This window comes from Microtus pennsylvanicus, chromosome 15 (genome assembly GCF_037038515.1).
Source record: "Microtus pennsylvanicus isolate mMicPen1 chromosome 15, mMicPen1.hap1, whole genome shotgun sequence".
NCBI lineage: Eukaryota > Metazoa > Chordata > Mammalia > Rodentia > Cricetidae > Microtus > Microtus pennsylvanicus.
The window spans coordinates 17,087,971-17,112,117 of record NC_134593.1 but is presented as its reverse complement, the minus strand read 5'-3'; the positions used below and the strand labels follow the sequence as shown (position 1 = coordinate 17,112,117).

The following is a 24,147-nucleotide window of genomic DNA, read 5'->3' as shown; positions in this document are numbered from 1 at the left end:
AGAAAGTGTCCAAGACCAGCCCTGTGAGACTTGCTCCAAAGACCCCTGGGGGGTCTGTCTGGATCAGAAAAAGGCAGACAGAACACCAAGCCGAGGGCACTCCAAGGAGCTCCCTTCCTGCCACAGGACTGACAGAGTGCTTTACTTGGCAGTTAGGAATTCCCCCCAAGCATCTTGCCTAATCTTGAGAGGTTGGGCCTGGCCCTACCCAGGGTTCTTGTAGGCTGTGGGGCACCACTGGGGCAGAGCCCTAGAGTTGAGAAAGGCTAAGGTCACCCAGAGCAGCTAACAGTCCTTCCTCGCTCAACCATCCACCTTTTGTAATAGCTGTGAATTGCATGCCCCTGATTATGAGCTCGTCTGACCCTCATTACTAAACAGTCTTCTAACCTCCCCTTTACTTTCCCCTTTCTTGTGGGTGTGAGGGTGTATGTGTAAGACAAAAATCACACTTTATAGCCCAAGCTAGCCTCAACCTCTCAATCCTCTTGCCTCAGATCCCCAAGTGCAGGGACTAATGGTGTCCAATCACCACACCCGGCTTTCACTTCACTCTTGGTAAGTCTGATGATTTTACTGATACACCTCAGTTGTTTCCTAAGAAGTCATCCCAGCCTGAGATGGCTTAAGAGTCAGTTTTTTCTTTACTCTTTCTCACAGAGCTAAAGTAAGGAAGAACCCAAGACCTTGTATATGTTGTGGTAGTCCAGCCCTTCCAATTAAACTTCTACCAATAGATCTGTATGGGGAAATGTACCACAGAGCTGGGATTTCATCCACGTAAACCTGAAAATAGATACTGTGATAGGTGTGTGTATATATGAAGCAAAACTTAGTAGGGATTGAAATGGTCAGAGCTGATAGTAGCTGATGGACCTCAGCAGGTCCCCCTGTTGCATGCCTCAGTCTACCCATGATTGACCCTGCTGTGCCACGGGCCATCTCCTGGATCCATAGACTTTTGCCAGAGGATAGCCCTGAAGAGCAGCCATATTGTTCTCGCCACAGTTGAGTTTAATACTAGTAAACTTTTATTGTGATGTTTTGTACTCAAGGCCAAGATAAATTTTTTTTCCTTAAGTGGTGTGTGTATGTATGTGTGTGTGTGCGTGCGCGCGTGCACATACATGCATGCGTGTTTCAATCTCCACACCAAACACTAAAGTTTTAGAAACTAGTTTTTGTTATAGTTAGTAATGTTTCCTAATGAGCAAGCCAAAAATCAGAAGACAATGAGTGCTGCAGCATAAGACATCCTGCAAGAGAGTGATTTCTAAAAATTAACATTAACCTGTGTGGTGATACTTCATGTGTATTTTAATAAAGCCTGCCTGACATTCAGAGAGTAAAACAGCTGTACTGAGCAGCCTTACAAACCAGGCAGTGATGACACACAACTTTAATCCCAATAGTCACACTAGTTTGCCAAAAAAAAAAAAAAAAAACACCAGGCAGTGGTGCTATACACCTTTAATCCCAGCACTAGAGACAGGAGAAGCTCTCAGTCTTATTCTGAGATTCCTGGGGGCAGGATCGCTATTTCAGACTGAGGTAGAGATAAGAGCCAGTGGCTGTTTTGCTTTTCTGACCTTCAGGTTGAACCCTGATATCTCTCTGGGTTTTTATTAATCGTGCTACATACAGCCTGACAGCTGATTGTGCAAGCAGTCCATGGAACTCTAGATGGAATGGGATTAATGTGTGGCATGATACTTAAATGAAAGAATTGTGCTATTGCCTTCCAAGGAGTGTACTTGACTCATGACTTGCCAATATTCAGCAATCCCTACCCATTCAAGAAGACATTCTTGAGACACAGAGCAAGCAAGATGTGACTGCCTCACCAAAAAAGGTACCAAGTCACATGGCTAACACAGACAAGAATTATGGGCTAATATAAATTATAAAAGTTAATAAGAAGCTTGAGCTACTAGGCCAATCAGTTTATAACTACTGTAGACCTCTGTATTTCTTTGGGACTGAATGACTGCAGGAACCAAGTGGGACAGAAACTTCAGTCAACAGAACTGAGTGCCAACGTGGGACTGACCAAATCCACGTAAAAGCCTGAGAGAGCTTAGGAAGTTATTCTAGATAGAAAATAGAGTTGAGCATGGCTTTTTGATAGCAGCACTTTCTCAGGTGGGCTCTGCTTGCTAGACGCAAGCACTCTCATTTAAAGACAGGCTTCCTGACTCAGCTTTAGCTGTAAAACCTTGCAACTCTTTTAAGAGGTCCTGCCACGAAATACTTAAATGGCGTTGAGGAAAAGTTGACTGCATACTTTTTGGTAGTGGCAGGGACCTTAAAACACCATAGAGTTGTGGCAGTAAACATGGCTCCAGGCAGTACCTCTGCCATGAGGCTAGACACTCAGAAAAAAGCTAAAGAATGGGCTGGATCCAGCCATCAAAGTGACTTTAATCCTAGTCATATCACTTAGAAAATTAAAGACTCATTTGGTCAAAAAAAGAGAGATATACAGTAAAGATAAACTCAAAGCCAAAGAAAACCTCTGAATGGTTTACTGTTGTAGGCCCATATTTCTATATGGTGTAGCAGCCAAGCACAAAAGCCATAAGCCCGGTCTGAGGTGCTCTCGTAGCTCTGCAAACAAGCTGTCTCTGCCTAACAATGGTCAGGATGTTTGGAGGATGTCTTATAGAGATGCTAATTCATGGCCTACGTGACTGCTAGCATACAGGTAGATGCGGACATGACTTGAGCCCATGCACCTACCTGGTTGCCTAGGAGACAGCCTAAGGTGTTTTCCTGCTCTATTGATGTGATGATATATAAGGTGTTTGGAGAATAAACGAGAGATCTTTGCAGAGAGATCTTGCCCTTTCATGATAACCATGTAAGCTACATCTGATTATTCCTCGCGACTCCGTTCCAGTCCAGTTAGGGAATCTGTGTTGGACCCACACGGCCTCCAACATACTGTGTTTAAAAATATATGTAGGCTTGAAAAAAAAAGGATAAAGTCCTTAAAAGAAAATAAAAGTAGTTGGGTGTGGTGGCACACACCTTTAATCCCAACACTTGGGAGGCAGAGGCAGCCAGATCTCTGTGACTTCAAGGACAACCTGGTCTACAAAATGAATTCCAGGACAGCCAAAGATACACAGACAAACCCTGTCTCAAAAAGCCAAAAATTAAAAAAAAAAAGAGAGAAGCTAAAATAAAACTACATAAAGATGAAAAATACAGAGTCTGAATACTGTATATTATTGTGTTGTGTTTAAATTGTCTGATGACTGAGGAAGGAGCAAAAGCTGCTAAAAGACATTTGATTATAAATGCTGCTGATTAATCCAATATATATGTATTTTGAAAATGCATTGACTTTAAATTTTAAGTCAAAAGATATGTTACTTTGGAAAAGAGGTTTTGCTTTTGTTTCCACAGGAAATGAGGAATTGTGGATTCATTCTGTTAAGAAAAACCAGGTTTGACCAAGAAAGACCAAGAAATCTCCAAAAGGAGGAATGGCCCAGATGTCTGAGTTCAACACCCAGAACAGTTCAAACACTGCTGCCTGAGATGATTAAGCCGCACAGGATACTCCAGCCAGGACCTGATTATAGTTCTAAATTTTCTTTAGGTCCCCATAAAATTATCAGCATCCCCAATCAGCAGGAAGTAGCCTGGAAAACTATGCCCACATTCTCAAAAAAAAATTGATTATGGATGTTTGCCTTTGTTTAGAATGTTGGTTACAAGTTGTTATGGATAATGGTCAGTAGAAAAGCTAAACAAAGGAGATTCGATTCAGAGTTCTTGTTTAAAAAAGGGGGGAGTGCTGTGGAACAATGCTTGTCACCTGTATTTTAAATGAATGCTGATTGGCCAGTAGGCAGGCAGGAAGTAGAGGTGGGACAATGAGAATTATGGGAAGAGGGAAGTTTCTGTCTGGAGTCATCACCCAGACACGGAGAAGCCAGACACAGAGCAAGCAAGATGTGACTGACTCACCCAAAAAGGTGCCAAGCCACGTGGCTAACATAGACAAGAATTATGGGCTAAATATAAACTACAAAAGTTAGTAAGACACTTGAGCTACTAGGCCAATCAGTTTATAACAACAACAACAAAAAAAGACATTCTTAAAAAAAATGAGAACCAATAGATCAACATCTGCAACCACTTCTGATGATAATTATTGGATTTGAACCCCAATTAAGCACAATGAGTTTGATAAAGGGTATTCTATCCTTATTGGAATTTATTAGAAAATACTGATTTTTCTGTAAATTGACATCTTGTCAGTAAAAACCCTGTGGAAATCCTTTTCAGTATCTCATGATATCAATGTTTTCTATTGCTCCTAGGACCTGGCATATTCTCTGGTCTTTTACAGCTTACAGATGAGAGCACTGTACCCTTGGTGCTAAAGCTGTGGCAGCGATTGAGCGCTCCCTGTGTGGCTATTACTGGCTCTGCTGTGGCCACTTACCATCTGCCTCCTAGCTTCCAAGCCTGGTGTCATCTGGATGTCCTGCTTAAATCTGCCACCTGCTTGTGTGACACAGGTCTTTAAATTGTGGGTAATACCATCACTTTGCAAGTTCACACACAGAAGACACTAGAATTAAGGCAGTTCTTAATCCAACGGGAATTTTTGATGTGACTAGAGTGCTCACACTTTGGGTAAACAGAATCAGTCTGATTCAAACACTCCACTCTAGCTTTGGTGAAAAGTACAATTGTTACAGCATAAATATGGCCCAGGTGGAGCCCAGTGCAGAGAACTACTAAGTGGAATCTAAAAAAGAAATGTAGGCACAGAGCACCCTTTTAGAAATCCAAGGGCAGGGCTTTCAGACTTTGAGATCATAAAAATAAGTATGCCACCAAACACAGTATGGTTAAAACAGGTTTGTCAAGAATGCTTTATCAGTCTACCTGCATGCCTGTTCTTCCTCTAAGGATTTGTGGCTGATTTGGACTAGCTGTTTGTTTTGATGTTTTTCTGGTCTGTTTTGCTTTGGTTTTTGGTTTTCTCGAGACAGGGTTTCTCTGTAGCTTTGAAGCCGGTCCTGGCTCTTGTAGACCAACTAAGCTGGCCACGAACGCACACAGATCTGCCTGCCTCTGCCTCCAGAGTGCTGGGATTAAAGGCATGCGCCAACACTGCCTAACTGGACTGTTTTGGTTTTTTTGTTTTTTTTAAAAAAGATTTATTATGTATACAACACTCCTTCCATGTATGCTTGCATGCCAGAAGAGGGCACCAGATCTCATTATAGATGGCTGTGAGCCACCAAGTAGTTGCTGGGAATTGAACTCAGGACCTCTGGAAGAGCAGTCAGTGCTCTTAACCTCTGCGCCATCTCTCCAACCCCCTGGACTAGGTTTTTAACCAATGTTACAAATACAGTTCTAGAGTCCATGAAGACTACTAAGCAAATACCTAAATCTAGCCCTGTATTCCAACTCCCCTGGTTATTGAAATGGAAGGCCGAGGAACTCACAAGGCCTCAGTATGCAAGATGAATAAGGAGGCCCACATAACAGAGGCTCAGAGGCACACCCTAAAACAGGCACATTATCATGCATCGTGTCAGTAGTCCCAAGGCTCCTTTCCTTTCAGGTTTTTCAATTAAGATACTTATAACCATTGATTCATTCAACAAACATTTATTAACACCTAGTTTGTGCCAGAATTCCCCTAGGTACTTGTGATAGAAGAGAGAAATCTTACCAAGTGCATGTTCTGCTCTTGTACAGGGGAACATTAAAAACAGAATGGACAGGCATGTATGAACAAACCTCTGAAGACTGAAATCCCAAGTCTGGGAGATACCCTCTGATATTTACACTTTGCACTGCCCTCTTGACAGAACAGGAAGCATGCCAATAAAGCCTTCAACTACAGTCAGAGAGAGCTGGTCTGAGAATAGGTCCTAGGTATAGTTACAACACTTTCAGGAAAGCCCAAGTGACTATCTTAGCTGAGTCTCCTTGACTATAGACCATATCCTGGAGAGGGGCTGAGCTCTATGTCCCACTGGGTTCTTAGCACATGGACAGGTGCCTGAAGAATGGTCAATTTGTTGAAAGAATAAACAATTCACTCCACGGAAAGAAAGTGTAGTCCTCCACAAAGGTACAGTTTATGTGCATATGCTACAAGTGCCCAAAAGGGTTGAAAGTGAATGCTTCTCTTCAGTGATATAGAATTCAGTGGTTAAGTCGAAAATTATCACTTGTGCATTTTATTCCTATTCTAGCCATTATGCATTCTTAGAATCCAAATGGGGCCAGGCATGGAGGCACACCTTTAGTTCCAGATTTGGGAGGCTGAGACAGGCAGACTTCTGTGAGCTGGAAGCCAGTCTAATCTACATAGTGATTTCCAAGACAGTCATAGCTCACTAACTACATATACAAAACAAATATAAATAAAATGCAAGAATTTTATCTCTAACAAAAATGCTAAATCTTACTAAAAATACCAACCTATTACTTTCCTCATCACCAATTCTTACCAATAATTTAAAAATGTGAAAAAAACTTCCTTGTGAGAGAAACTGACACTGTAAGACATAGCTTATGCCAGTCAGACTTAGCTCTTAAACGCATTGAAGTCTAATAACAAGGTGCTGCCCCAACTTCAGTAGCACAAATCTACAGCATATAATTCATCTTCGAAAATTCTACATTCCAAGATTCCCCAGGGATTTTTAAATAAAGTATTATGCATACTATAAGAGACTGTTAGTGTTCTGCACTGCTGCCACCTGCTGACAGGAACTTATGTGCACCAGAGGGAGGCTAGAGAACCTGGAGATTGAGGTCATTCTGATAGGTGGATGAGATGCTATCTCAAATAAGCAACAAAAAACACTATGTGATCAAAGTGGGAATGTCTTATACTGCATATAGAGTTAGGAACATACTATACTACAATATAGCGAGCTGAGACTGTTTCAAAAGAAATTACTATGGGAAACCCTCTATCACTGTAAAATTCTTAACCTGTAACATGTTGGACATTGTATGAGCCACTTACTGTACAGAACACAGAAACTGGATTGTTCTTGATCCGCTGTGGCTGAGGTTCTTGTAGCCTTGTTTAATCCATGAAGAACATTCCAGCTCTGTGGTTGAGAATTATTTTTCAACTACTCATATACGTGATTGGGCTTAAAGCCAGGGACCAGGGCTGATACCATCCCACGTTGACCATTTCCACAGGAGATACTAACCATGTGTAGTCAAAGGAAGGAATCTATAACATATTCACAAGCAGTGACCTCTCCAAACCTAGAGTGTACCAGTGGCCTTTGGGAGTACTTTTAGACCGCACACAGCCTTCTAAAGGTAGAGTGCACTCCTAGCAGTTAAATGTGGTGTATTTATTTAGAGGCATACTTCGACACACTTATATTTTTCTCTTTACCTACCACCGACAGCGGCAGTTCTTGAGGCACAGAAGACAATGCGTAGCAGCCACAGCACTCTGGCAGGCAGATCTGAGGCCAGCCTGGTCTACAATGTGAGTTCCTCCAGGACAGACAGGGGTTACACAGAAAAGCCCTGTCTCGAAAAATCAAAGAGGGGTGATATGTAGTAAACAATTTTTGTTAATAATGATGTTGTGAGTTGGCCTTTAAAACCTGACAGGCTTTTTTTAATATTTATTTATTATGTATACAATATTCTGTCTGTGTGTATGTCTGCAGGCCAGAAGAGGGCACCAGACCTCATTACAGATGGTTGTGAGCCACCATGTGGTTGCCAGGAATTGAACTCAGGACCTTTGGAAGAGCAGGCAATGCTCTTAACCACTGAGCCATCTCTCCAGCCCCAAACCTGACAGTTTTTAAACTAATAAAGCTGCTTTAGAATTTTCCCCTCTAAGAAAACATGTTCCACCAAGCTCCAGAATCAGAATCCAGGCACTATTGGGCTTTATAGACCCGAAGCCCTGCCATTGTTCTTTCCACTGTGCTGCATCAGGGAACGTGGTCAGTTTGGATGTAAGCTCAGATCCCACTGTGGCCTTCTTCAGTTCTGCACAGGCTGCAATGATTGGTGCCACAGTGATTCTGTTGGGGGTCGGTAACACTCTGCCTGACTACTCCTCACCCAAACACACAAAATATATGTTGTCATGAAGGCTCATCAACATTTTTAGATTTCAAGACCATTACAGATTTCAGGTTTTTAAACTAGAAAAGCTCAAACTTGCCACTACTGTTTACAAGTTAAATCTTACTTTATACTTTGGTCCCTTTTCAGGTCTATGCCCATGAGCTTGTACTTCAGTTATCACGATATTCCCTGCCTTTTGTTGTAGGGACATTTTCCTATCCAGTTCATCTCATGTGGGAAACACAGCCTTCCAAATGAAGACACAGAGTAGCTGTTTCTACACCCAGTCCCTGAGTGAAGCTACCTGCTATGGACAGGAGCTTCCAAGCTGGCAGTGCTCTGAAACTGGTGTAGTCTTAACTGTATGAGCAGAACAGATTAGCAAACTTCAGAATCTACTCTAAATATGAATAAAGGCTTGTCGGGGTAAAACTGAAAATTCTGTAACCTGGCTAAGAAATCTATTTTTAAAAATTCTTTCAGACATGAAAATCGTGACTAAAGTAACATAATGAAATGCTTAGAACAAAAGCAGAGCCATGTAATGTTACCCTCTGAAAATGGCTAGCCTAAAAACTAATGTTCAGTGTTTTAAGTCTACATTTAAAGAATTTAAAGTATTTCAGAGCGAAGACAGAGTGGACCTATTGTAATAGTACAAACCCAAATGTGCCCTTTTCTGTCCTCCCCATCACAACAGTCTGTTTATGCTACATATAAATGAGTCACCCTGATTTGAAAATCGCAATTGGCCAGGACAAAGGGAAGGCAGAAGAAAGTGGTATAAATAAAAAGCACAGCACAATATGCACGCTCCTATTTCAGTATTTAACACACTGGTAACCACTCCATTTCACGGAAGGAAAACATGAGTTACAACTTGAATAAAAAGAACTTTTATGGGAAAAGAAAAGGCTGAGCATCTTGCCTAGAAAAATTCTTTAATATCTCACGTTACCTAATACAGTAAAAGCCTTTTGAAATGCGTTGAGAATTCAGTTTGCATGGGAAATCCACCTGCCTCAGAATGGCTAGTCATCTTTTCAATTGAACGATTTTAAGTGGCAAAATCGTTCAGAACAGAAAAATATAGTATCTTCAATAGACATCTCAAGACAATAAAGTTATATTTACAGGATGCTGTCTATAATCAGAAATCACCAAGAAGCAAAAATAAACTAACATTTCATTGTCCTTTCTCTCAGCAGTAGGGCCAAGAACCAAAGAAATGTGTTCCAGGTAAAATAAATTTCCCAGAACAATTCTCATAAAATAGTTTTTTCCTTTCCCCCTGAGAATCAAGTAGATTAATCACTGGATTGCATGAGACAAAGACAAGCTCTAAATCCTTTATCATGTAAGACCAAAATTCTGTAGGCATTTCTGTTTAGAAAAGCTAAAATGTACAAATAATAAAAACTAAATAGCAAGACACGGTGCTTAGTAGTACCACGGCGGGAATTTATGGTATTTGACATTTGTGGATAAGTTTATTGCTTTTTGATGGGCTATAGCACCACTCTGAGGAATAAAAGATGGTTAGGATTAACCAGTCTTTAGTCACAATATGCATTTCTAGTAGAAGTATTTCAGAATGAGCACTGAAAAGCCAAAAAACATTTGCATTCTGTTTTAACTGCTTCCAGCTTCATTCAACAGGCGAATGGGGAATCAATTTTAGTAAAGTAACTTGTACTGGATTTGCTACGTTAGTCTGATGATTCAAATAGAAAACCAAGGGACTCAGATCATTCAAACTTACAAAAAGGACACTGCAAATTTTCATGCCAAAAAAAAAAAGCAATAACAAAAACATTTCAGATAGTTATTGCTTAAATGAGCAGTGGCTATACATGTGAAATTTTGAAAATCATGATTGATAAAATTTCTTTAGTGTGCTAAAATTTATCCTAAGGGAGAGAGAACTGGGTAAGGGATGTGTAGATACTGTCTACTCACTGTGGAAAACAGGCCAATTTCCCTCAGAACTACTTTAAAAACTAGTATCACCATAGTGATTTCAAGATTCATAAATAAGAAAGTAACATCACACATGCTATACAAAGTCAGCCAAATAATTATTTTCAGCTACTTTACTCAGTCTTTAGAAAGTATAATTTGAAGTTTCCTTAATCTAAAATTTGTGAACAGATAAACTGCTATGCAGAAGCACAAAGATATTTTAAATGCAATCTTCTATAAGAAGTAATTAAAATTTCAAAGCCAAACAATCTAACATCAAGTATGATTTCCTCTGAAACTGACTTTATCCACCAGTTTTTTCTTCATTCATCTGGATTAACCAGCACTCTCCACTGGTAATCTCTGTAGGAAAGTGTGACACTATCTCCCTTCAAGTAGCTTGACTTTCTAAAATGACTATTTCAGGAGTGGAATTTCTAAAAATAATTCTGTCCCACATAAGGATCAGTCAGTTTTGGAAGCAGGCACAAGAATTCTCAAGAGTGGTGAAACTTGAGAGTGCTGTGCAAGTTGTAATGCAGCATGATCTGTACCCTTGGGGGGTGGGGGGCAGCCATATACTGACGGTCGGCATGGAAAAGGCCTTACACTGTCACCAGACACTCTACAAAGAAAAGTGTCTTAATCTTGTTTTCAGGTTACAGTCACTCTCTCCTTACATATATTTATGTATATATGTATGTATATACACACTTTTTTTATTGATGGGGTGATGCAGAAAGTCACAAGTGAGAAAAGGACACTAAGTTTTAATAAGGGGAACATAAAGTTGTTTTCACCAGCATAGGTTCACATTACAGAACACCAGTATCGACAGCATTCTCTTGTCTATTTTTGGTACAGAAGATGGTATCTCTCTACATAACCTGGTAAGGCTTCAGTAACTAAAACATAAAACAAACAAACAAAAAACCCAAACAAAACAAAAAAACCCAGCCTATTAGTTTACAGTTTATTTTAAAAATTCCGAAAGACACTGCAAGTTCTAAACTTGAGTAGTGCTACCCATACACAACCGTCTGGTCAAGAACGCAGTAAAAGCACGCCCTTTTGGAGGGAGCTTTGCAACAGTAGAGCAGTGCAACAAGAAAAACTTATACATGGCACATTCTCTTCATATTTTGTAATGTAAAAAGTTACAAACATACCTAATCAATAAATAATAATAAAAAAGAATTTGATGTATTTGTTAAGTATCCTAAAACCACTACATAGAATAATGGCAACTTTCACTCACAGATTATTTACATGGTAATACCCAGTGTGGGTACATTGCTACAAAACTCAAAACAGAAGGAGTAAACTTGAAATGTTTTCCTGTAAAGATCTAGCAGCATGACTATCTAATGCTGTGTTATCCCATTGCTTCTGAAACGGTCCTTTTTAGTCTGTGTCTTCATCCAGTTCATAATTGTCTTTATCATAAATATCTTTCACTAGAAGAACCCGTACAAGCATATTTTCCAGCGTGTTCCGGTCCAGGGAAGTAGATGTGTACCACACGGGGCTATCTGCAGAACTAGAACATTCTGGTTGCAAATAAAAAACATCCATTCTCTGATTAAGATTCTGTGGACTTTGGAGGAAAAGAGAAAAGGTCAATTTCACAAAACACAACAAAAGTCACCATAGCTTTACTTCTTTCAAGAACAACTCAGCCCCCAGCAACAGATATGCTTAGCGCCTTCTGCCTCATTAACTGCAGTAATGTTTTATCGGTAAACTCTTCTCTAAGTAATTGTGATAAAAAAGTAGGATTAGTCCCCTACTATAATTTAAATCCTGTATTTCATAGAATCCAAGACTCCACTAATATATACACTATTATTTCAGTCATTATTAAAATGGTGCCAATTATAATCTCAAATGCATTAACTTAATGATGCATGTCCGTTTCAGAAAAATGAAATGTGAAAAATATGACTTAAAATATGCAACACATAAAAAGCCTTATAGCACTGAACGAGAGAATAAATATTAAATACTAACAAGACAACACTGAGAAAGGAATTCCCATCATGCAAATAGTTGCCAACACTGGAAATCCATGAAATTAAACGGATACTCCAGAACAGAGTTGAAGAAAACGAACCTTACACCACAGTTAGAAACATGGGCATGCTAGAGGTGAAGTTCATACTTCTACAAATTCTTGAAAGCCACCCAGGAAGCCACACTATGATTTGAGAAGCTGTTTACAAAGTACAACCTAACTCTGCACTTTCTGAAAGTGAGAGTGCTTATTTAAAACAATACTCAAAATGAAACAGTTCCTGGAGCCTGCGAGTTTCAGACAGGGAAGACAGCAGTCATGCAAATGGGGACCTCCCAAAGAATGTCTTTAGAAAATTGTTCTCATTCACATCTAGGTATTTCATTTTCATCTCTTTTTCATTACACATTGTGCCCACTTTTAAACACATCTACCTTTGCACTAGAAGTTGGCAATGCTCAGCAACCTGTTTATATAAAGCCATGTACTGTGAACTTATTATTGTACAGTATAAGGTCTCTTTCTAGTTGTAGTGGGACAATCAAGTAGATAAAATAGAGACTAAATATCCAAAAACCTAAAATAGTTATCTCTAAACAGAAAGCCTAAGCCCCTGCTTGGCAATCAACAGAACTGCTCTACTTCTCTAAAACAGAGATGACAGCAGGAGTGACAGTTTTAAGAGTGATTTCTTAACATGGACTGGAACCCTAAAGTGTATGTGCTAGGGATCTATTTCACAAGAGAATCTGAAGTTATAGTTGAATATAACTTTGGAATATAAAATTCCATTTAAGCAAGAAGAGAGAAATTTCGAAAATTGTTAAAATCCTGTCACTTTTTTGTGGGGGGGAAGAGAGGGAGAGGGAAAGAGATGAGGAAAGGAGGGAGGGAGAAATGTATATATTAGTTTTTCAAGACAGGGTTTCACCGGGCGGTGGTGGCGCACACCTTTAATCCCAGCACTCGGGAGGCAGAGGCAGGCGGATCTCTGTGAGTTTGAGACCAGCCTGGTCTACAAGAGATAGTTCCAGGACAGGCTCCAAAACCACAGAGAAACCCTGTCTCGAAAAACCAAAAGAAAAAAGAAAAAAAAAAATCAAGATAGGGTTTCACTGTGTAGCCCTGGCTGTCCTGGAACTCACTCTGAGTGTTGGGATTAAAGGTATGCACCACACTGCCCAACAATACCATCACTTCTATTAAATTCAACCAACTTATACAAACATCTTAAAACTTAAGTTATCAGACTAAGAATGTAGCTCAGCGGTAGAGCAATTATCTAGGATACATGAGGTCATAAGTTCAATTCCCCAGTACTACAAAATAAAAGTCAAATATCATTAATGTTCACCTTTTAGACAAGTAGCATTCAAACATTTTCACAGGACATCTAGAAGGGTTGGCTGTGTTTTCAATTTGCTCAAATACTGGCTCATCATCCTCATGTTTTCGTTTTCCAGTAGCAATTTTATCTTTAAAAAGCAACAACAACAAAAGACAGACTCGTAAAACCAATCTTTTTTTTCTTTTTGTATATATGTGTATGTATGGTATGTGTATGAATGTAGACACAGTATGCCACAGCACATATGTTAAGGTCAGAGGACTTTTGAAAGTCAGTTCTTGTCTGGGCAAGGCCTCTCTGCTTTTGCACTGCATACTCCAGGCTAGCTGGCTTATGAGTTTCCTGTTTCTGCCTCTCTTCTCCTCTCCACAAAGAGGGCAGAGATCACAGATGCAACCTACTGCCTGCATCTGGCTATTTCTGTGGGCTCCAGGAATTCCAATTCAGGTGGTCAGACTTTGTGCAGCAACTGGTTTTACTGAGTTATCCTCTAGACCCCCAAAACCAATTCTAAGGAAAAACTGTTTACCCATAGCAAGATAGGATCAGATTCCCTTCAGGGTTTTCTATGTGGTAGCTTCTGGTAATGTTTAATTTTGCAAAAAAGGAACTGAGAGACTGTGAATATAGCTCAGTTGGTAGAATGCTTGCCTAGTATGCCTGATGCCTGAGTTGAAGCCCAACTCAGCATAAAAACAGGTGTACTAGTTTATGCCTGTACTCAGCAAAGAAAGGAAGATCATAGTTCCAAGGGTCATTTTTTTGCTATATGATTTAAGGCCAATCTAAATTAGAAATCCAATCTCAAAACAAAACAAAATACAACAAATAAATAAGACATTTTAAGAAGTTAAAGTTTGAAAATCGAGGCAGATGGATATTTAGGAGTTTGAGGCCATCCTAGTCTACACAGGAAATTCCAGACTAGCAAGGATACATAGGTGAGACCATGCCTCAAAATAAATGAATGAATGAATGAATGAAGACGGCACATTTTGTTGTGTCTTATGAAAGTAATTGTGTTTAGGCTCTTAATGAATGCCTGAAGTGGACTTAAGAAAGTTTGAAAGATTGCCCACCACAGGCAATCTCAAAATAAAGATGCTATACTATCAGCGCCTGTGAAGGTTCAGAGATGAAGATCACTTATTGCTCTTGCAGAAGATCTGGGTTCAGTTCCCAGAACCCTCAATGGTGACTCACTACCCTTCAAAGCTCCAGTTCCAGGAGATCTGATACCATCTTATGGAACCCTCGGACGCTGCACATATGTGGTACATACATATTATTTGTGCAGGCAAAACACATTCACACACAGGAAAAAAAAAATCAATCTTGATTTTAAAGTTACACTACCTTCATTGTCTGTTCCACATAAGGAAGACACCTGATATCGAAGACACGCTTTATTTTCCATTGTTAAAGGATTTTTTTTCCAATGCCTAAACACAGTGCCAAAGGAAAGTCTTAAGTGTTGCTCCACTGTTTTCAGGCCAAAATACTTAGTGTTAAAGTAGAACAGGGTGTTCAAAAGAGCTACTGGAGAGTGTGATCCTAGCTGTTTTATCCTCCAGAGATAGTCTTCTTCAACTCGAGAGAATATTGACCCTTAAATAAAGAGAACTATTTTAAAAGAATTATAAATACAGCAAACAGTTTTAATTTAACCGTCTAGAAATAAAATGAATTTAAAACAGTCAAATGCCAATCCGCTCTGCACATTACATCAATGTGAATAAACCTCAGAATTCCACATTAGCTGTTTTAACAATATAGAGGTTGGTAAACAGTCTATGGAACCACCATCCACAGAATAAAGTACAGTCCTTCAGTAGGGCAAACACATTATGATCAGAAAGCAATTTAAAATCTGTATAATTCTTGAAAACAACACGTGATTCTCATAAATTTCTTCACATTAGAATCTATCTATTGTAGGTCTTAAGATATAAATATCTAAGCTTCACACTCAAAGAAAGTGGGTCACAAGTTTTACAAAGCTCTTCACAAACATTAGTTACTGACTACATGTATTTGCAAATGAATGCATAGGCACAAACATCTTACGCTCTAATTTAAATTATTTCCTAATTATACTTAACATACTTTCTGTAAAAATAACAATTCCATTATTAACTATCAACACATATTTAAAACAGCATTACCATCTGGAAGGATGCTTGGTTGCCAACTTCGGAGTATTTTATTCAATTCTTGCTCAAACATCTGGTATCCTGGATCAATAAATATGTTGTCCTTTCGATTACTACCACATAAGTACTACAAAAAAATTATTGAAGAAAAACCAGCTAATTATAAACACTGAATGTATTATAGTTTTCATTTCTTAAGAAAAGTTTTATGTTTAATAAAAGCAAGAATTCTAGTAAAACACGAGATTCTGTCCTTGGTTATGTGTGTACAAACTAAAAAGGCATAAATTACCAATCAACCACTGCTTAAAGTACACAAAGCTGAAAAGCATAACACAAAATCCTGAATGTAAAAACTGGATAAGAATCATCAGTCTGGGGTCACAGAAACGGCTTAGCAGGTAAAGTATTTACCATGCAAAAGCCTGACAACCCAAGGAAGGATCTCAGAACCCACTTTTCAGCACTGCCCTCTGACTGCCACCTGTGTAGTGTGGCACGCACTGCTTTCATCGCACATGCATGCTGCGCACGCACACACCACACCAAACACCCACACACACTCACTAGTCTGTCAGACAAAATACAGAATGACTCCAGTTTATAACACATATGGAAAAAACTAAGCGTTTTAAGGAATAATCAATGATTAAAGGAAAACACTGAGGAGCTGACTCCCTGTGCTCTCTTGTTCCTCTGCCAAAGTGTGTGTATATGGTTGTGCTTTTGGAAAAGCCGAGAACCTAACCACAGTTGCAGCACAAGGGAGGAACACCTGATTAATGTGCTCAAAGGCCTGGGCATTAATTCCAGTACAGCAGAAATCAAAACAGACACAACCTTTTCACCTGAAAACTAAACAACTTAGAAAAGAACCCAGGCCCTTTATGGTGTAACTTCACCATCACTCTTTGTGCTTCACACCTGGCATCCCGCCATGTTAAACATGGTTCCTGGGAAACTGACTAACTCTGTTTTCTGGGGATACCATTCTCCTCTCATCCTTTCTGTCTAGGAATTTCTACCTGTATTTCAAAAAATTCAATTTAAAGTCTTTCATGCTGTGTACACATTTGTGTAACGTGTGTTTACATGCTGTAATATGTGTGCGCGCACAAGCATGTGGAGGCCAGAGATGAATGAAGAATATCTTCCTTAACTACTTCTCCATGTTTTTGTGAGACAGGGTCTCTCACTGAACATGGATTTTACTAGCCCCTTCTCTCCACCTTCCTAGCACTGGGGATTACAAGCAAACACCACCACACATGGCTTTTTACATAGGTGCTGGGTATTCAAATTCGGGTTCACATGCTTGTACTAGAGGCACTTAACCAACTGAGACATCTCCTCACCTCATTGTTACACATTTCCCTGAGATACTTGGGTAGAATTCATGTCCAAAAACTGTGCTACAAATACTCTTTGGATAGAGTACCATATAAATATTTCAAATTCTTGAGCAAACTATATTATAGTGGCCTCCCTTGATAGACTCCGTCATAGCCCATTCTGTCTGGCCTCAAACTCAAAACCATCCTGCTTCACATATGCTAGCATGTACCACGTACCATGCCTGGTTTACAATGATTTTTTAAGTCAAATTATCAGATTCTACTTGATTTTTCTTTTGTTGTGGTGGTGATATTTTTTTGGTTTTGTTTTGTTTCTTTGGGTTTTTTTTTGGGGGGGGGGGAGATAAGGGATGGGGACAGGGTCTTCCTATGAAGCCCAGGCTGACCTCACACTGATGAGCCTGCCTCAACCTCCCAAGTACTAATATACTCAGTCCAGACTCAAAACTTATGAGCTACTAACCTGGACAAGCTACTAAACACATCTCTCCTCATCAGAACAATAGAAAATAGTAATAGGAACATCCAAACACTTAGCATGGATACATAGAAAATTAAACAGTAGCAGTTAGTAAATGTAATTTAGCAATAGGAGTATGTCAATTTCCAAAACATGTCAATGTCCAGTAAACAGGAAAAACTAAAATGAAGGATTAGTAAAACTCAAGTTCACTTCAAAAATATTATTTTTATAGTATATAAATAATGCAGTCTTAAAGTCTCAAGAATAAAAGTTGGCTGTTTATACTTTAGTAATTACTCAAAACTACTCACCTGTATAGAACTTTAGCTACACAAGCCATTGCCCTACTATTTCTTAATTTAATAATACGGTGCAACGTTTTAAAATAAACTCTGACTACATCTACCTATAAAATACTCAAAGGTAAAATGCTTGAAGAAATTCTGGAATGAAATGAAGTTAATGTCTAAGGAGGCTAGGGAGTTTGAGGATAGAGAAATCTATCCAAATCTACTATGAAATTCTCAAAGAATAAAACTACTAAAACAACAACAAACAAACCCTCAATAACAACTAAACCAATCAAGCAACCAAAAACACTAGAAGCTCATTTTTAGGATATGTTTAGGAAGATGCTTTTTTAAAAAAAATTTCATACAGACTCTAAAACACAACAAAAATAAAGAAATGGATTTTTAAAAAGGCCTAAAACTTTCTCTTCCTTCCCACCAAACCCTATTGCTCTGTTTTACACAAAAAAAATGGTTGATTATTACATTTGCCTGGTCAAAGATATTGTCTTTTGAAAACAAAGGGCATGTACATTGCTACTGTGGTCTAAGTACATATACTTATACCCTGTACTTACACAGAAACATCAGCAACTCTAAAGATTCTGTAGCTAACAGTCTAGCCACCACTAAGAAGTGATGTCATCTCCAAACATACACCACTGTTAAGACTCCTCACCTAAGATGCATGAAGCTATGGATGATGGTGCATGTGCTAATTCCAGCATGCAGGAGGCAGAGGTGGGTTTCTGTGAGTTACATGCTGGTCAGGGATACATAGTGAGATCCTGTTTTGTTTTGTTTTCACATGAAAAAGTGCAGTTAAGTCTATTGTTTTTTGTTTTGAAACACAGTTCTGAGAACTTGAAGATGTAAGGAACATATATACTATGTTATAGAAAACCACAAAGTACCTAGGAAAACCTTTTATATACCCTAGTTATTTCCAAAGAAATTAAATTCTACCTCTCTTGGTAAACCAAAAGAAATTCCAGAAACCTGACTGGAGAAACGGCACACCCGAGAGTACTGCTCAATCCTGAGGACCAGAGTTCAGATACTAGCACCCACATCTGGCTCGCAAACACCAGCTCAAAGGTATCTGACACTCTCTCTGGCCTCTGTGAGCACCCAAACACACATGTGCACACATTCACACACACAAATTAAATAAAAAAATTTCTACCCTTAAATTTTCAAAGGCACACTGGTATCTACAAACTCTACCACAAATTTTCCTAGTAATATTGTATTCAAAAACTTACCTCCTGTATACCAAGACAGAGGTAATAGATGCTGTCAGGTGCATAATTCTCTCCGTTTGGTCGTCGGATCTCATTAACAAAATGGGCTAACCCATAGTTGAGCTCAGCTGTGGTATGAGAGAGTAGATCTTCTTTTAACTTTACTGATTTAGCTAAAAAGAAATAAAATAATCAGCAACTGTCATGTCTCTGCACCCATGTTGGACAGCTCATAACTGCCTTTAACTCCAGCTTTAACTCTGAGGCCCTCTTCTGGCTTTCACAGGCACCCATATACACATGGAATATATTCACAAACATATACACAGAGACAAAAATAACATTAAATACTGGAGTAGAGACGACAAAGTGATTTAAGAACAATGACCATTCTTCCACAGGATCTAGGTTGATCCCCACACCCACATGGCAGCTCACTACTGTCAGTAACTACAGTTCAGGAACTCCAACAGTCTTTCTGGCCTTGGTGGGCACCAGGCATGCAGGTAAAACACTCATGCACATTAAATAATAAATCTTAGGGGAGAACAAGACATTAAATATTTAAAAATATTAAAATTAATTAATTACAGAAAAAAGATTTTTATACAGAACTTGTGATAACAAAACAAAAACACTTACAGGATTTTAGCTCATCTAATACCAGAAGATCTTCATCAAGCTGCCTAGTTTTGACCCAGTGTTTCCATGCATTTACACCATATGAATACTTGAAAGGAAAGCTGCATTCCGAGTTGTCAGAACTATCATCATGAGACTGGTATCCTGACACAGCTTTTCTTTTGGTACCCTGGCAATAAAATAGCACTGTAAATCCTTCCTTTATTCTACATTATTCCATGACTTCTACACAAGGTATCTTTGAAGAAAGACAACTAAAAAAGAACTGTATTTATTTGTGTGAGAATTGGCTTATACTCTGACAACTGATGATAGTTATCCATACTGCTTCTTGAAATCTACCTCCATGAATGTTTCCATACAAATTACTTTGCATAATAAAATTAGAATTAATGAAAAATACAAGATAAATAATAATAATAGAAGGGTTCTAAATGTCAACTTGAGAAATCTTTTAATAACTTCCACATATCAGAAATTTACTCTTAATCCCAGCACTTAAGAGAGAGAAACAAGTAGATATCTGCATTTAAGGCCAGCGGTCTACAAAGTGACTTTCAGGATAGCAGGTCTACAGAAAAACCCAGTCTCGAACCCCACCCCCCAAAAAATGCAAGAAGTAAAAAAAATTAAACTTACTCTTAGATAAGCAGAGGTGGTGCACATTTTTAATTCCAGCACTTGGGAGGCAGAGGCAGGCAGATCTCAAAGTTAAAAGGCCAGGCTGGTCTACAGACTGAATTTCAGGACAGCCAGGACTATACAGAGAAATTCTGTCTTGAAAAACCAAAACAAGAAAAAAAGAAATGTACTCTTTACTTGGTTTTCACTGTTCTTTGTTTCCTTTCTTTTCTTATTAGTGCTGAGGATCAAATCCAGGAGCATGCACATGCTAAGCAAGTATTTGCCGTTACTGAGTCACAACCCCAGTCCCTTCCTTCCAATGTTTGATGGTAAAGTTGATTGCTTGTTTGTTTGTGAGAAAGGGTACCCGTATTTAGCCCAGATACTCTCAAGCTCACTATGCCCAAAAGGTCATGAAGACATAGGCCTAAGTTTCTATTTTTAGCTCTAACATTTAATACTATGACTCATTTCAGTTAATGGCTGTGTATAGTGTCTTTTGGAAAGGTTTTTTTGTTCTGTTTTGAAGACAGGGTTTCTCTGTGGAATAATCCTGGCTGTCCTAGAACTTGCTCTTTAGATCAGCCTAGCCTCCAATTCAGAGATCTGTCTGCCTCTGCCTCTGCCTCTGCCTCCAGAGTACTGGGGTTAAAGGTGTGCACCACCACACCCGTCTGTGTATGGTGTCAAATAAGAGCTCACTTTTATCCTACTATGGATACTCACTCCCTTTTTTAGCTCTTTCTTTCGACATAAATTTGTGAAAGTCATTTTTTTTTTACAATGCCTTTGATCTGGCCTTGTGTTCAAAGTCAGAAACAGTAAGTTGTTGATACAATATTAAACAAATTTAGATTTTCTATGTCTGAATGATCAAACTGTCTGGTTCATATCTAGTTTTTTTTCTTGTTTTATTATTGTTTTGTTCTATTATTTTAGGGGTTTTTTGTTGTTGTTCATTTGTTTGGTGATGTTTGGTGTGAAACAGTATGCCATTAATCTCAAGCTGGTCTCAAACCTATGTTCCTCCAGCTTCTAATTTCCTGCTAGAATTACAGGCATGTACCATGACACCCAGTTTATGTAGTGCTGAGAATGAAACCCAGGATTTCCTGTATGGTAGGCAAACACTCTACCACTGAGATACATATCCCCAGATCCCAACATGTCTTTCTCTCTGTGCTGGCATGTTTAAGAATAAATTATAGGCCGGGCAGTGGTGGCGCACACCTTTAATCCCAGCACTTGGGAGGCAGAGGCAGGCAGATCTCTGTGAGTTCGAGGCCAGCCTGGTCTACAAGAGCTAGTTCCAAGACAGGCTCCAAAGCTACAGAGAAACCCTGTCTTGAAAAACCAAAAGAAAAGAAAAGGAAAGAAAAGAAAAGGAAAGAAGAAAAGGATAAATTATACCTCTTCTGTATTGATTAACCTAATGAAAAATAATGATGAAAAAACTAACCCTTGAAAACCATCAATTCCTTCCCTCTTCTCCTTTTTGAGACAACCTTCCTGCCTCAGCCTACCAGTGATTAGTTATGTGCCACCATGCTCACCTAGAATCTAAATACTCTATTATTGTCAGAGTTGAATTTCCTTTTTAAGACAACTACTTTCTATTTTGACCTTGTATTAAGATACATTTTAACGGGCTGGAGAGATGGCTCAATGGTTAAGAGCATTGCCTGCTCTTCCAAAGGTCCTGAGTTCAATTCCCAGCAACCACATGGTGGCTCACAACCATCTGTAATGAGGTCTGGTGCCCTCTTCTGGCCTGCAGGCATATACACAGATAGACTATTGTATACATAACAAATCAATAAATAAATATTTTTAAAAAAAGATACATTTTTAACGTTTATCTTCCTATATTGTCAAGCACAAAAAAACAATGCATCTTTCTCTGTCTGGGATGCTGCTATAGAGATACTAAGTGACTACGAGACATAAAAATATTAACAAATTCTGTACCTTTTTTTTAGATCGAGGTCTGGGCTGCTCCTCATATTCTTCTCCAAAAACAGGTGGTAACAAAAACTCGTTTTCCATATCAAGCTCCTCTGCAGCTGACAAATTAGAAAATCTTTTATTGTAAATAGAACAGTAAAGGTTTACATTACACAAACACAGCAATAAAGAATAGTCACATGGCATGAATGATGATTCAGATGTGAGGATAAGTTTGAGGTAGGCTAGGCAGCACAAGACTAGAAGTCCGAGTTTAGATAAATCAACAAGTATCAATACATAAATTTCATAGAACTCTATGATACTAGAAAAAGTAAACAACTAAAACTTTAGTTGGAAGACCTAAAATGCCAATCCTATTTAATCTATTAACTCTTTTTCATAGCATGCTTTATATTTCCCTCAATAGGAACTCAAAATTAGGGAGAAAATGAGAAAAGGAAAGCATGCTATGGAATTCACTTTAGAAAGTCTATAACGGCTAAGAAGCAATGGAATATGTTATAGCACAAATAACAAAAACCCAGAGACAGAATATAGTCTTTTCATTTGAACACGAATTCAACATTAAGAAAAATGCTATCAAACTCGACATGCTGACACACTTATGATCCCAGCACTAGACAGGCTGAGGCACGGACTGAGGGGAGTAGGGGCCAACCCAGAATATAGAACAAAACCCTATCTTGATCCCTACCTCCACCCCAACAGTATCAGGACCTTTGAATTGAAAAGAAACAAGTATTATATTCTTCTCTAGTGTCTAAAGCTCCTGTAATGAATTAAGCTGTCGATGGGAAAGGAAGAACAGGATGAAGGATACGGCTAGGTGGAAAACAGCAGAGGATGAAAAGCACATCCCTCATCCCCACAAGAATGGAGACAATGAGTAATGACATTAACATTGATGATTAGTTATCTTAAGTACAACTCTATAACTTGATTTTAACAGTGATAAAGCAGTATTTAAGTACCTCTAGGGAAATCTATTTCGATATCCAAATCTGGTTCATAAGGTACATCAGGCATGTTGGATTGTATATCTGTGTCAGAGTTCTTTGTGAGATCCGAGCCAATTATGTCAGTCTCAATAATTACACCTGTAAATAAACAATATTTTATTAGAAATTAAAGTTTCAAAAAAATTCAACAGTATCTATACTTAATCTGCCAAAGAAAGAAATGCATAACTATCTTAATAAATAAGCTACTATAAAATTTGTAACTATAATTGGAAACTTTTAATACTATACATTCTGGCTATCCCTTCTCAAAAAATAAATAAATGTTAGAACACTAAAACAATGCCCATCTTAAGAGTACTTTTCTGTGTGTGTTTGTGTAACAGACAGACAGACATCGACACAGAGAGACAAGTATATACTTGCTAGCGTGGCATAGGTGCATCCACCCAGATGGGCATGCATGTGGAAACCAGAGATTGATGTGTTTTTCTTTGTTTACTGGATCCACCTTTCCTCCTAGTTCTACCTTCTCCCTTCACTGGGGTGATAGGCACAAGCCACTGAGTGTGACCCATTGAGTTCTGAGGGTCTAAATTCAGGTTCTCATACATGTGTCACAGACACTTTACCAAATGAGCCATTTCCACAAGTAAATATTCTTAAAAGCAATTCCTTGTCAGAAATAAATTTATAAAAGTAAATAACTAAAATTTTCAAACAAACTTTTTGCATTTTGACCAAGCTTCCACATAACTCAGTATATACTTGTTTGTAATTAACATATTTGTTTGGATCAGCTGCTTAACTTTCTTGATGTTGTATAGTTACAAATGCACTCTATTCAATATGTACTGCAAAGTGATGGTTGGTCTCCAGACAGAGAAGTAAGACAAATGCATGCAAATAGAGAACAAAGGGTTCACAAAACAGCATGACATTCTTATAAAGGATTGATGATATGGTTCCTCATTCTTTTTCCACGGAATCTTGCTATGTCATGTACTGGGCACAACTAGAAC

At 38.7% G+C, this 24,147-nt stretch overlaps 1 protein-coding gene across 5 annotated transcripts in view; it reads right to left on the bottom strand.

Annotated features, from left to right (window-relative positions):
* Nucleotides 1–10,819: 10,819 nt before the first annotated feature.
* Nucleotides 10,820–24,147, bottom strand: part of Zmym2 (zinc finger MYM-type containing 2) — a 71,261-nt gene continuing 57,933 nt past the window's right edge. For 4 of the 5 annotated variants that reach the window (XM_075949455.1, XM_075949453.1, XM_075949457.1 and 1 more), the window contains 8 exons: nucleotides 23,138–23,263; nucleotides 22,167–22,261; nucleotides 19,575–19,743; nucleotides 18,954–19,105; nucleotides 15,593–15,707; nucleotides 14,784–15,035; nucleotides 13,434–13,554; nucleotides 10,820–11,662 (listed from right to left, as the gene is read on the bottom strand). In XM_075949455.1, the coding sequence (XP_075805570.1) occupies nucleotides 11,470–11,662; nucleotides 13,434–13,554; nucleotides 14,784–15,035; nucleotides 15,593–15,707; nucleotides 18,954–19,105; nucleotides 19,575–19,743; nucleotides 22,167–22,261; nucleotides 23,138–23,263 (1,223 nt within the window). In that variant the 3' untranslated portion in view covers nucleotides 10,820–11,469. The remainder of the gene's footprint in view (nucleotides 11,663–13,433; nucleotides 13,555–14,783; nucleotides 15,036–15,592; nucleotides 15,708–18,953; nucleotides 19,106–19,574; nucleotides 19,744–22,166; nucleotides 22,262–23,137; nucleotides 23,264–24,147) is intronic. The other variant, XM_075949456.1, reaches the window with a different exon arrangement.